The 14581-nt window shown below is 50.1% G+C and overlaps 1 protein-coding gene across 2 annotated transcripts in view; it reads left to right on the top strand.

The window, feature by feature from the left end:
• Positions 1-14581, top strand: part of PREX1 (phosphatidylinositol-3,4,5-trisphosphate dependent Rac exchange factor 1) — a 198219-nt gene that overhangs the window by 111426 nt on the left and 72212 nt on the right. For both annotated transcript variants that reach the window (XM_021078040.2, XM_085004110.1), the window contains exon 6: positions 12175-12336. In XM_021078040.2, coding sequence (XP_020933699.2) covers positions 12175-12336 — 162 coding nt within the window. The remainder of the gene's footprint in view (positions 1-12174; positions 12337-14581) is intronic.

The following is a 14581-nucleotide window of genomic DNA, read 5'->3' as shown; positions in this document are numbered from 1 at the left end:
ATATTTGAACTTGTTCTTACCATCTTTATCAAAAATTTTTTATCTGTCCTCTTTTTTATTGCTACTTTTTTCCTCCTTTCTTGCTTTATTTTGGATCATGTCATGTTGTTTAGTTACTCCTGTTTTCTTTATTTCTTCTTCTCCTTCTACTAGGTTGGAATTTAAAACTACCACACCTTGTTACCTCTCTTTTACCCTTTCCTCTGTAGAACCTGGGATTGGGAGTGCAGGATGTAGACTTTTGCAGTGAGCTGTGCTAGGACCCCCTTTGTAAGTTGGGTGTAGAGTCTCTGAACGTTGGATCCCGCCACTGAAGGTCAGTGGCAACCAATCCAGGGTCTCAAACATGGGGACCTTCAGGGCAGGTGAAAGAAGTGAGTGAGTAGGTTGAATGCAACCCAGTGGGGTGGGGTGGGGACTGTGGCAGACGGCAGAGCACGTGTCCCATCTGAGAGGTGAACTGTTGTTGTCTGGTGAAGATGCAGACCCAGAGCGGCCAGAACTTCTGCTTTGGCTGAGAAAGCCTGGCAGTAGCATTTGGCCTGCAAAGGCCCAGATTGTGACCGGGCTCTGGTCCAGTCCTTGCATTGTGCAGCCAGGAGACTGAGGTTCCGGATGGGGAGGTGACTTGCCCAAGGTCACATAGCATGTCCTTTTCAAAGCCAAAACATGAACACCCAGACCTGAGCCCTCATCCTACTGTCCCCTTCTACCTCTCCAAGTGGAAGGAAGGAGTTTTTAACACCCATGCATTATTTCCTTCCCCCATTAACTCATTAACCCAAGGGGGCTGCAGTTTTCAAACATGCAACAGGGGCTAGAATTGTTAAAATCAGAACTGGCATGAAATACATTTCATGTAGTTGGCATGCATGGAGAGTTTCTTTACTATGCTGGACAGCTTTTCAGTTCTGAGTTTTCTTGAATGTCCAGATGTTTTTCTTTCTTTCTTTCTTTTTTTTGTTTGTTTGTTTTTTTCCTTCCCATTTATTTATTTATTTATTTATTTTGTCTTTTTGCCATTTCTTGGGCCGCTCCCGCGGCATATGGAGGTTCCCAGGCTAGGGGTCGAATCGGAGCTGTAGCCACCGGCCTACGCCAGAGCCACAGCAACGCGGGATCCGAGCCGCGTCTGCAACCTACACCACAGCTCGCGGCAACACCGGATCCTTTAACCCACTGAGCAAGGGCAGGGACCGAACCCGCAACCTCATGGTTCCTAGTCGGATTCGTTAACCACTGCGCCACAACGAGAACTCCTTTCTTTTTTTTTTATTTTCCCACTGTACAGCAAGGGGATCAAGTTATCCTTACATGTATACATTACAATTACATTTTTCCCCCAGCCTTTCTTCTGTTGCAACATGAGTATCTAGACAAAGTTCTCAATGCTATTCAGCAGGATCTCCTTGTACATCTATTCTAAGTTGTGTCTGATAAGCCCAAGCTCCCGATCCCTCCCACTCCCTCCCCCTCCCATCAGGCTCTTTTCTCCCCACAAGTCTCTTTTCCAAGTCCATGATTTTCTTTTCTGAGGAGATGTTCATTTGTGCTGGATATTAGATTCCAGTTATAAGTGATATCATATGGTATTTGTCTTTGTCTTTCTGGCTCATTTCACTCAGTATGAGAGTCTCTAGTTCCATCCATGTTGCTGCAAATGGCATTATGTCATTCTTTTTTATGGCTGAGTAGTATTCCATTGTGTATATATATATACCACATCTTCTGAATCCAATCATCTGTTGATGGACATTTGGATTGTTTCCATGTCCTGGCTATTGTGAATAGTGCTGCTATGAACATGCGGGTGCATGTGTCTCTTTTAAGTAGAGCTTTGTCCGGATAGATGCCCAAGAGTGGGATTGCGGGGTCATATGGAAATTCTACGTATAGATTTCTAAGGTATCTCCAAACTGTTCTCCATAGTGGCTGTACCAGTTTACATTCCCACCAGCAGTGCAGGAGGGTTCCCTTTTCTCCACAGCCCCTCCAGCACTTGTCATTTGTGGACTTATTCATGATGGCCATTCTGACTGGTGTGAGGTGGTATCTCATGGTAGTTTTGATTTGCATTTCTCTTATAATCAGCGATGTTGAGCATTTTTTCATGTGTTTGCTGGCCACCAGATGTTTTTCATTTCTTGTTTTCTTTTTCTTTCGAGTGGTGGTGGGTCTTGTCAGCGCCTTTTCATTTCCATCCTGCCATCACCCTAGATAGGGCGTGAGGGGACCCAGAACTGACATACGAGAAAGTCTTGATAAAGAGGTCAGAGCTTGGCTTCCTAAGCTCCGATGGTGCTGCCGTGGGTGGAGGTCTGGGGACAGACAGAGCCACAGTTGGGTGCAGGACCCTGGAGCTGGCTGAGGTAGCTACAGAAGGTGGCTGTGTTCCTTTTGCTCGAACCTCCTCCCCCCAGTGACACTTCTATCTTCAAGGCTGCCTTTTTTTTCTCTTTGTAGAGAGGACAGCATGCCTGTCCAACCCCCATGTATCCTTTTGAGCCTTCGTCCACCTCAGGTCACAGCGAGTAATGGGTATTGTCACTTCTTCCCGGGACCCGTCCAGCTGTGTTTGCACACTGTTATGAATCTGTCTTCTGGATGCATCCAGGAGCAAAAATGATGCCATGGAGAATAGGGCTCTTCTGTCTCCCAGCTCTGTTCTCCCCTGTGTTGGCTTTGTTCCTGGGGGCTCCCTTCTCACAGGCAGGATGGGCCTCCAGCAGCCTCAGGCCTGCGTCTGACCAGCACGGCCACCGAGGGAAAAGAGAGCGTGTCTTTCCAGACCGTCTCACTGGGAGCTGTTACTGGAAGACCTGGGCTGCCCTTGAGCCAGTAGCTGCGGCTGGGAGATGGAAGGCTCGCAAATACACCCAGGGAGCTGGCCTGGCGCGGCCCCTCTGGGACTGTGACTGGCCAGAGGCTAGAGGAGAACAGGGGCCCCGACTCCTCCTCTCTCCTCCTCACCCCTCTCCTCCTCTGCCTCTGGGCCTGGTGTTCTTCTCTTGGTCCTTTTCTGAAGGCTGAGCAGGAAAGGGGGAGCTGGCTGCAGCCACGTTTCCTCGATGCCCGGTTTGGCCTGGAGTGTGAGGCCCTGCACCTTGAATGGGCACCCGCAGATACTGTTTGGTAAACGTGCCAGGAGGGAAGTGTGGTGATGGGGCACCTCGCGGAAGCTCTGACGTCCTCTTTTCTGGGAAGTCCTCACCTCAGCCTGGCTTGTGAAACCACACGGGCCCACGAGGCGGATGTTGGGGAAAGGTCACCTGGTCTGGCTCGGGGGGGCCTTCTGCTGCTGATTTGCAGGGTGTACCCCGCTTCTCTGCCTCAGTTTTTCTAAGGAATCCCCAGGGCCTGCCCCTGCTCAGACGTTTTGTGTTTGTTCTAAGAGCCTACTTTGGGGGCCATTCATCCCCTACTGGTACTATTTCTGGAGGGGCCTATGGCTCTGGTCAGGCGTCCACCAGGTCCTGGTTTCTGGCTCTGTGACCTTGGGCAGCAGGCCTTGCCTTTCTGTGCCTCAGTCCCTTCACCTGTAGAATGAAGATGAAAATGGTACCTACCTCATTGGAATGATTTGAGGATGAAACAACTTAATAAATTTAAGTTTAGAACAGTATCTGGTAGGAATTCCTAGTGTGGCTCAGTGGTAACGAACCCAACTAGTACCCGTGAGAACTTGGGTTGGATCCCTGGCCTCACTCGGTGGGTTAAGGATCCAGCATTGCCATGAGCTGTGGTGTAGGTCGCAGACATGGCTCGGATCCCTCATTGCTGTGGCTGTGGTGTAGACCAGCAGCTGCAGCTCCGATTCGACCCCCAGCCTGGAAACCTCCATATGTCTCGAGCACAGCCCTGGAAAAAAAAAAAAAAAAAAAAAAAGACAATGCCTGGCACATTTGGTAAGTGTACTAAATACTCAAATGCCAGCTGTTATATGATTACTATCGTGTCTACAACCTTGACTGTTATTATTGTTGTTACATAGAAACAGTAATCAGTGTAAGAGCTAATATTAGTGTGGAAATGGTGATGATGATGAAAAATACTGTGTCTTTACTGAATACGGAAAGTTTTACATTCATCGTTTTTGTCTTTTTAGGGCCGCACCCATGGCACATGGAGGTTCCCAGGCTGGGGTCCAATCAGAGCTGTAGCTGCCGGCCTATGCCACAGCCACGGCAACATGGGATCCGAGCCATGTCTGTGACCTACACCACAGCTCACAGCAACACCAGATCCTTAACCCACTGAGCAAGGCCAGGGATTGAACCCGCAACCTCATGGTTCCTAGTTGGGTTCATTTCCTCTGTGCCATGACGGGAACGCCTCTTCTTCAAATCTGAATGAGAGCCTTGTTGGGTAAAGTAATCTTGGTTGGAGGTTTTTTTCCTTTCATCACGTTAAGTATATCATGCCACTCCCTTCTGGCCTGCAGAGTTTCTGCTGAAAAATCTGCCGATAACCTCATCAGGGTTCCCTTGTAGGTCATTTGTTTCTTTTCCCTAAGCTGCTTTCAACATTTTCTCTTTGTCTTAATTTTAATTAAGTTTGATTAATATGTGTCTCAGTGTATTCCTCCTCTTGGGTTTATTTTATATGGTTCTCGTTGTGCTTCTTGGATTTGAGTGAGTGGTTCCTTTCCCATGTTAGGGAAGTTTTTGGCTATTATCTCTTCGAGTAATTTTTCTGTCCCTTTCTCTCTCTCTTCGCCTTCTGGAACCCCTATAATACGTATGTTGGTGCATTTAACATTGTCCCAGAGTTCTCTGAGACTCTCTTCATTTGTTTTCAATCTTTCTTCTCTTTTCTGTTCCGCATCCTTGATTACCACTAATTGGTCCCCCACCTCACTTATTCGTTCTTCTGCCTCCTGTATTCTGCTGTTGGCTGCTTCTAATGAATTTTTTATTTCAGTTATTGTATTTTGCATCTCTTCTTGTTTAAGTTTTATATCTTGCATCTCTTTGCTCAGTATTTCCTGTAAATTATCCATCTTTGCCTCCAGTTTATTTCCAATGTCTTGCATCATCTTCAGCATCAACAATCTAAAGTCTTTTTCCTGGAGGCTGAGAATCTCCTGATCACTTAGCTGATTTTCTGGGGTTTTTCCTTTCTCCCTCATCTGAGTTCTAGTTATCTGTCTCTTCATTTTTATAGGTTTTTGGTGTGGTGACCTTTTTTCTTACTTCTGGTGTCTGCCCCCCTTGTGACTGAAGTTGGTAGGGGGGCTTGCTGTAGGCTTCCTGATGGGAGGGACTGATGCCTGCCCACTGGTAGGTGGAGCTGATTCCTATCCCTCTGGTGGGTGGGGCTTTGTCTCTGGGTGAGAATAAAGGCGGCTGTGTGCCTAGGGGGTCTTTAGGCAGCCTGTTTACTGATGGGCAGGGCTGTGATCCCACATGGTTGTTGTTTGGCCTGCAGCTTCTCATTTTCCCAAAATGGGCACCTCCAGAGAAAGGCACGCTGCTGAATATTCCCACTGCTGAATATTCCCAAGAGCTTCGCTCCCCAATGCCCTTCCCCCACAACAAGCGGCATTCACCCCTGTTTTCCCAGGAGGTCCTCCAAGACCTGCAGTCAGGTTTGACCGAGATTCCTATGGAGACTTTGCTTTGCCCTGGGACCCAGCGCATGTGAAAGTCTGTTTGTGCCTTTTAAGAATGGGGTCTCCATTTCCCCCAGTCCCGTGGAGCTCCTGAGCACAAGTCCCACTGGCCTTCAATGCCAGATGCTCCAGGGGCCCTTTCTCCCAGTGCCAGATCCCCAGGCGTGGGGGTTTGACGTGGGGCTCAGAACTCTCACTCCTGTAGGTGAGTCTCCATGAAGCAGTTACTTTCCAGTCTGTGGGGCTTCCCACCCGGGGAGGTATGGGGTTGCTTATATCGTGTAATTGCCCCTCCTACCTCTTGATGTGGCCTCCTCTTGACGTGGCCTCCTCTTTGTCTTCTGGAGTAGGATATCTTTTTGAAAGTTTCCAGTCCATTTGGTGGAAGGTTGCTCAGCATTTGGTTATAATTTTGTTGTTTTTAGGAGAGAAGTTGAGCTCCTATCCTTCTAGTCTGCAATCTTAATCCTGTCTCCTCTCCTTGGCTTTTCTATTGCATTGTGTCTAAAACCCGCTCCCTAGACCACAGGACTTTCCAGGTTTATGTTCCTATATGCTGTTTGAATTTGGATAAAGAATGTGGGCATGAATTCATCATTCATCCCTCTCATGAGGGGGAACTCACTGTCTTATATGGCGGCCCACTTTGTGAGAAAGCTGCAGCTGGTGTAAAATTGGATTAGCCTGAGCAAACAGTTGCCTCATGCATTGGTCCACTTAGACCCTCTGAGGCTTTACGGATCCAACAGGTTTCTTTGTTGTACAGTCCTCTCAAGATGCTTAACAACCAGCTTTTGGGTTCCTTCTAGAAATAACCCTTCTTTAGGCCAAGCCTGCTAAGTTCATGTCACCATTCCACATAGGATGTGGATTCCAGGGCTTTCCACCCCATAGTCTATCTTTTTTGAACCTGACTCTTGTTGTAACTTATTAAGACAGTGTGATCCCTTGGAGTTCCCATCGTGGCTCAGTGGAAACGAATCTGACTAGCATCCATGAAGAGGAAGGCTTGATTCCTGGCCTTGCTCAGTGGGTTAAGGATCTGGCATTGCCATGAGCAGTGGTGTAGGTTGCACGGCTTGGATCCCGAGTTGCTATGGCTGTGGCATAGGCCAGCAGCTACAGCTCCAATTCAATCCATAGCCTGGGAACCTCCGTATGCTGTGGGTGCAGCCCCCCATAATGAGCCAGTGTGATCTTCTCCTGGCTCCCTCCTTTTGTATGTTAGGCTTTTGTTAGTGCAACCCAAGCTCCCGTTTACTTTGAAGATACCCATATTTTATGCTTGTCCGGCACTTCTTTGAGATTCCAAGTCCTTGCTGTCTCTCTGAGATCGTGACTCAATAGGGACTCTTTCAAATACAAGGAATGGAAGAACTAGCTCAAACAGCCTTTAACAAAAAAAAAAAAAAAAAAAGAAAGAAAGAAAAAGAAAGAAAAAAGGGCTCGTATCACTGTGAAGTATGTGGATAGATGGTTTCAGATACGACCTGATCCAGATTCATTTGGGAACTGCTAAAGTTTTCCAGAGCTGCTGCATCATTTCATATGTCCACATGTAATGTATGAGATTCTAGTTTCTCCACATCTTTACCAACATTTGTTATTTGTGTTTTTTTTTTCTTTTTATTGCTGCACCTGTGGCATATGGAAGTGCTATTGGCCATTTGTGTTAATTTTATGGAGAAATGTCTGTTCACATCCTTTGCTTATTTTTTAATTGAGTTACTTGTCTTTTTGCTGTTAACTTGTAAGCATTCTTTTTTTGTCTTTTTGTCTTTTCTAGGGCCTCACCCGTGGCATATGGAGGTTCCCAGACTAGGGGTCCAATCAGAGCTGTAGCCGCCGGCCTACGCCAGAGCCACAGCAATGTCAGGTCTGAGCCGTGTCTGTGGCCGACACCACACCTTGTGGCAACGCCAGATCCTTAATGCACTGATCGAGGCCAGGGATCGAACCCACAACCTCATGGTTCCTAGTCGGATTCGTTAACTACTGAGCCACGATGGAAACTCCCTAAGCATTCTTTATACTGGCTACAAATTCTTTGTCAGATATATAATTTACGCATTCTGTGGCTTCTCTTTTTACTTTCTTTACAGTGTTCTTTGAAAGACAAAGTTTCTCATTTTGCTGAAGTCCAGCTTATGGAATTTTTTTTAGTTGCCTGTACATCTGACATTGTATCTAAGAAGTCTTTGCCTAACTCGAAGTCACAAAGATTTACTCATGTTTTCTTTTAACAATTTTATAGTTTCAGCTCTTACATTTAGGCCCATGATCCACTTTGAGTTAATTTTTGTGTCCAGTGTGAGAAAGAGGTCCAACTTCATTCTTTTGCCTGTGGATACCCGGTTTTCCCAGCAGCACATGTTGAAAAGATGGCACTTGCCCAAGGAATTGTCTTAGCACTTTGTTAAAACTTTCTCGGCCATAAATGTCAGGGTTTATTTCTGGACTCTTGATTCTTTTCCAGTGACTTGTATGCCTAACCTTATGCTAGTACTGTACCACCTCTGATAATTTGGAGAAAGCATGTGCCAGTAAAGCGCACACAGCAAGTGCAAAGGCCCAGAGGCAGGCCCAGGCCCTGAGTTTGTGGCTGGGCAGAGTGGAGTTAGCACTCCCTTGGGAACCGAGACACCAAAGCCAATACCTTCCCTGCAGTTTTGGTCCAGCCAGGGGCCTGGCCAGGAGGTCCTGCTCAGTTTCCATTCTCCATGCCTAGCAGCCCTAGGGCGGGAGGAGAGGTGGGGACAGCCAGATGGAAAAGGGAAATAACCTTTTTCTCACTTTTACCAGCTGCTCGGTGTTGGCAGCCCCTCAGGGAACCCATCAGAGGAGGATCACTGAAATTCCAGTGTCCAGGGGTTTGGGATGGGGTGGCTGTGCTTCCCAGGTTACGCTAAGCCCATTAGTTTTAATCTCAAGAATGAGAGAGGTGAGGGTGTCACACTTGGGGGGAAGGGGGGGCAGGCAGGACCCCAGGGACACAGGCTAGAGGAGTGGTCAGAGACGTGGGCACCGATCTAGACTGAGAGAAGCTCAGAGGCCCCAGAGAAGCGAGGACCACGTGGAAATGACAGAGCATAAAGCTTCCTGTACTGTGGCAGGTAGTGGGGTGGCTTGGTCCTCAGACTGCCCTCCGACCCCCTGGTTTTAGGAGGGGATGTTGGCTGTGTATTGAGGGGTTGAGCCTTTGTCCCTGCTCACTGGGAGGAAATAGGGAGCTGGCTGGCCGCACTCCCCTCTTTGGCCTTGGCTAGCCTGACAAAGATTCAGATGCTCAAAGCTACTCGTTTTGGAGCACGGGGTTGAGGGTGCTTTGGTGTGTTGAACCGAATTCCCCATCATACGTTACAGGCTTTTATTATATATATTTTTTTCCTTTTTTGGCTGCCCTGCAGCATATGGAGTTCCCAGGCCAGGGGTCAGATCCGGTTTGCAGTATGCTGCAGCTGGGGCAACACCGGATCCTTTAACCCACTGTGCGGGCCTGGGATCAAACCTCTGCCCTGGTGCTGCAGAGATGTGCCAATCCCCTTGTGCCACAGCAGAAACTCCATTTTATTATACTTTTATCTGTGGACATGCCTACAAGTAAGCCATCAGCTCCAGGAGGCCATATCTGTGTCATCTGTGTCCTCAACAGAGGGCCCAGCATGGGGCCTGGTACATGGATGGGTGAATGAATGAATGACTAGGGCACAGAGCTTCCTGATTCCAACTTTGAGCATCTCTTGCCTGGACTGTTGCAGTAGCCACTCAGTGGTCTTCCTGCTTTTATGTTCACTTTATGTGCATCTTCCACTCGGAGAGATTCTTTAAAAGTTAAATAATTTGGATGGTGTCAGACCTCAGCTCATAAGTCCTTGTTGCCTCTCCCAGGCTCTTGGGAGGAAACCCAGAGACACCCCCTGACCCCCACCCGCCGGCCCTGCGTGATCTGGCTTTGGCGTGTATCTCCAACCTCATCACCTTTCCTTGTCTGTCTCGCTCACTCTGCTACAGCCTCTCTGGCCTCCTTGCTGTTTCTCACTGCCTCAGGACCTTTGCTTGTGCTCTTCTCTTGTCTGGAGTACTGCTCCCACAGATGTTTGTGTGACCCAGGCCCTCACTTCATTCGGGTCTCCACCTGGAGGCCCATCTCAGAGAGACTTTCTTAGACCACTGCTCCTCCCTCTCTCTGGGTCCCTCCACTTGCCTAGCACTTAGCAATCATGTCAATTCTATTCCCTTGAGAGGGAGGTGTTCCTAGTTCACTACTGAAAGCTTGGAAATAGTATAGAAGTCCAGAGCACTAACCCCAGAGCCAGACTGGTCAGGCTCAAATCTGCTGTGTGACCTCAGGTCGAGGACCTGACCTCTCTGTGCCACTGTATCAAATGAGGATAAGCACCAGAACTCCCTCGCAGGGCTGGGCTGGTATGAGGCTCGAGTGAGCTGGACAGAGCGTCCACACTCGCTGCGTCCTGGCTCTCAGGTTCCCGTTGGTGGTCATACTCAGCCTCTGGACTCTTCCCCTCTTGACTGGGAGATTCCTGAGGGCCTTCTCTGTCCAGACCCCTGTACTCCCCTCCCAGACCCCTTGCTCAGTCAGTATTTTTTGAGTGAGGAACAAAATAGGTCTGTTGTACAAAAAGCTCAGCCCCCAATGACCCGCCTGCCTCCGGCTCGCTTCCTCCTTGATGCCCTTCCGGCCGCGCTGTCCTTCCCCTTCTCCGGTTTCCCAGAGCATGTGCCCCACACGGGCTGTCGTCCACGCCCGCCTCCGCACTCCCAGCTCCGTCACCCCCAGAGACGGGGCTCCATCTCCCCAACTTGCTTCCCCTCTGGCCTGTCCCTGGGCCCGTGGCAGGCGCTCAGCAAACCCACAGCGTCCCGATGTCACAGAACAGCTGGGCCTTGGGACCATGAGGATCTGCTCTCCAGAAAAGAGGCCGCTGTTTCTGGTCAGGCAGGGCAGCAACGAAGCGACTGGAGATGGGTTGGTGGGGGAGCAGGTGCTCCTCGGGGCGCGCTCAGAGCCGTGCCCCAGCTGGCAGCTGGCTGCTCGCAGCCCCGCTCGCGGGTGCGGTACCACCGCAGGGCTGGTCATGGCCTTGCCGGGGGCTTAGCAAGGCTGTCCTTTTTCACAGTGTTTGCCTTAGCCCTCACCATGACCACACGCAGAACCAGGCGGTGGGGTTCAAATCCACGTGCCGCCTCTTCCTTCTTAGAGGCCTTGGGCTGTCCCGCTGAGCCTCAGTCTCATCGGTTAAATGGGACCGAAGCAGATCCTACGTCATAGGCACAGAGTAAAGACGCGGGAGGCGTTGACTGGTGACGACAGTCATTGTCACCACCCTGCTCGTCACTGGTTTGCGGATGGTGAACCCGAGGCTTGGCGTGGAGGGCATCTGGCCCTGGGTCAGCCAGCTCCCCAGGGGCGAAGCCAGCCCAGGAAGCCACGTGTGGAAAGCAGCCCCCAGGAGTGTTCTGTCTGTGATTTTTGAGGGACCAGAGAGATGTAGAGATACTGGAGCCTTCAGGCACGTCGGGGCCAGCGGATTCAAGAACCTTATATCTACCAGCGCTGTCCTTTCGGTTGAGTGACTCGGCCTGCACATCTTCGGTGATGTCTTGAGGCCCAGCTGGTCTCTGCTGTCTCAGTTCCTTTCTCATCACACTTACTACGTGGCTGAAACCCTTTGATTAAGGCCGGCCTGACCTTTAGAACGTCCAGCCCACGTGCGTGGTGGGAGGTGCAAGGTGGGGGGGGGGGCGTGTGGATTAAGGCCCTGCAGCCTTTTTACAGGTTCCCTCCCAGGTTCCTGGGAAGGCAAGGGTGGTTTTTTTTTTTTTTTTTTTAATATACCCATTTTACAGATGAGAAAACTGGGGGGCTGGGGAGGGGCGGTGTTGGTGGCCGCTCCTCAGATCTGCCATCCTCTTGCTCTGTGCCTCTCTACGTCTTTGTGTGTCTGTCTCTCAGTTTCGCTGTTTCTCCTTCTCTCTCATTTACTCTCCTTCAGGCGCACTGCCTCCTGGTTGTTTCCCTTACGCACCGCATGTATTTCCGCCGTGACTCTTTTTGCATCTGCTGTTCCCGCTACCAGGCGTGCTCTTCGCCCAGATTCTTGCAGGACTTCCTTCCTAGCTTTATCCAGAATCCCTGTTCCAATGGCACCCCCTCCGAGGGGCCCTCCCTGGCCTCCTTCTCTGAAAGAACACCTCCTTTCTCAAGACCCTTTAGCCCCTCATTCTGATTTGTTTCCGTAATATTTGTCACTGGCCCACATTAGATCGTAGACCTGATTTTCCTTTATTAGAATGTAAGAGCCACCAGAGGAGGAGTTTTTCTGTTTATTAACAGATGTATCCCCTGGCCCTAGGGCACTGTCCGTCGTGCAGGAGCTGCTCAGAGCACATTTACTGAATGAATGCGCGGCATCCCCCAGCTCCAGATCACGCAGTTTGTCCAGAGCAGAGCTGGGACTTGGCTCAGGGCCGGGTGACCCAGAGGCTGTGTTTGGTCCCCTCTGGGTTGACGTCCCTCATTCCTGCCCTGTCCTCTACCTTAGGAGCTGGCCAAGAGGACCCCTGGCAAGCACCCAGACCACCCCGCCGTCCAGAGTGCCCTGCAGGCCATGAAGACGGTCTGCTCCAACATCAACGAGACCAAGCGGCAGATGGAGAAGCTGGAGGCCCTGGAGCAGCTGCAGTCGCACATCGAAGGCTGGGAGGTGTGTCTGGGGCGGGAGGGGCCCTCTGGGCTGGAGACGGGCCCGGGGGGTGCACAGCTGTGGTTTCAGACTTGGCCTGCGCACCAGATCCAGCCTGCAGCATATTCTGTTTGGCCTACATGATGTTTGCCCCCGCCCCCCCAAAAAAAGTTTCATTATTTTCCAATTAAGTCCACGTAAAAGTCTAGATTTCAAGCTTCTCTTAAAGTGTTGGTAGCCCCGGATCCCCCTTTTCCACGGCAACAGCCTCTGGAGCCTCTGGTTCTCCTCCGTCCCCACCGTCCCCTGTCACTCTCCCGCGCACCGCGCCTCATCTGCCTGGTGTTCACAGACCTTTGTGCTTTTGACCTAAGGTCAAGAGTAGCTTTAAGGGTTCACTCCAGGACAAAATTCCGGCTTTGACGCTCCCTTCCTGGGTGACTTCAGACAAATGTCTTAACTTCTCTGAACTTTGGTTTCCTTACTTAAACCTGCACATAATAGTTCTCAGTAAATGGTAGGTATGGATACACGATGATCCTGATTATTAAGGGGCAGGATCCCCCTAATTTGAAGACTGAGATCTTCTGTTGTGTGTAATTTATTTGTTTAAACACCCCCCACCCCCATCTTCCTTAAATTATTCGCGCTCTCCTACGCGTCTGTAGAAGGAAATGGGAAAATCTGAATGAATAAAAGAAGGCCAGTGTCCGAGGAAGCGCAGCTGGAATGGGGAATGGGAGATTGAGACTAAAGAGAAAGACTGTTGGGCACAGATTGCTCTCTGAATCATCGCGGGAGGCCCTTGAGATGTTCTGGCGCTTGCTACATCTGGGCTTTTCGCTGCATCTCCCTGTGTTGGGGAACCCTAAATGTGACCGTATAGCCCTGAGGTCGAGGGCGTGGCGGCAGTGAGGTCAGGGCGAGCAGGTGTCGTGGATTTGTGCTTGTCCCGCGCACTCTCCTTTTGCTGGGCCTGCCTGCCCGGCTGAGGCTGCGGAACACAGAGTCTCATTTCCCAGACTCCCTTGTCGCTCAGGTTTGGGGTGTGGCTGGCCAAGATCAGATCCAGCTGCCCGAGATTTGGAAGGCAGGAGTCGGGCGGAGGCCACCCTTGTGATGTTTTGCAGCAAAGCATAGCCATGGTCGTGTTTGGCTTTGCTGAGTAGCATTAGCAGAAGGCCCAGGTTCCAGCTTCTGGGTGTCAACCAGGAAGGGCGTGCACTGCGTTGTTGGTGGCGTGTATCTAGCAGGACGGGGTAGCTTTGTAGCTGGCAGTTGAGGCAGCAGCTCCTGAGGTTCTGGGAGGAGCCTGGGCAACGTTTCCTGAGAGTATCAGCTCGGGCAGGGGGTGGTCTGATTCTCCCTTTCCCCAGTTGGGGCAGAGGCAGCGGCTCCCCCGGAGGGCCAGTTCTATAGCATTCTTGGTTTTCTGGCAGCTATGGTTCTAGACTCCTCTAGCCCCTCTGAGTAAGGCCCTCATTTCTCTCTGCTTAAAATGCATAGCTTGGTTTCTCTTTCGCACAGCTGAAAATTGTGTCAATTAGGATATGTCCTCTAAGAAATCTCATTTCACCTTTGCGATATCAGAGCTCTGATTTGGTTTCTTGTGATCCTCTTGGCCTTCTCCTGGTGGTTCCAGGCATCGTGTGTTCCAGAGCAGGAGCTCCAGGCATCGTGTGTTCCAGAGCAGGAGGAAACAGGGGCATGGCCAGGGTGGTGATGGGGAGCTCTCCTCCCTTGTGGAGGAAAATATTTCCAAAAGCCACAGAGAGACTTCCCTTTTCATCTCATTTCCCAGAAGTATGTCATTTGGCCACTTTCAGCAAATATGCCAACCTAAAGATTATATAGAGTAGACACGTGTAAACATCTGTCTGTTTGGGCTTTGAGCTTCCTGGCAGGCAAGGTGAAAAGAACATGACACATAAGTTACTGAACATTCATTGTCAAGAAAGAAAGAAGCTGAGCAGTTCTTCTGGGAGGCAGAGAGTTTCCTAGCATCCAGCTAGAAAGGAAATTTCTCACGTGGGCCCCTGTGGAGAGTGTATTAAGTAAGCAGTTTGGCAGCTGGAACAGAAGTGATTTCTAGACCTTCTTCTGGTAAGAGCCTAGGGAAATAGGAACCAAAAGTATGTGGGGCTTTTTTTTTGACCTTGAAAAATCTGCAGTGTGAGAATAGCTCTTATTTCAGTCACTGTTGCTGGGTGCAACAGGAAAGAAAGTGACCCAGAATAAGGATTGCTGGCAATTCTTGAGCACCTAT

The sequence above is a fragment of the Sus scrofa genome, chromosome 17 (assembly GCF_054392235.1).
Source record: "Sus scrofa isolate SSC_HxYL_T2T_F1_AM1 chromosome 17, Sscrofa_HxYL_maternal_Yorkshire_Landrace_v2.0, whole genome shotgun sequence".
NCBI classification, from domain to species: Eukaryota; Metazoa; Chordata; class Mammalia; order Artiodactyla; family Suidae; genus Sus; species Sus scrofa.
This window is presented reverse-complemented; position numbering and strand designations above follow the sequence as displayed.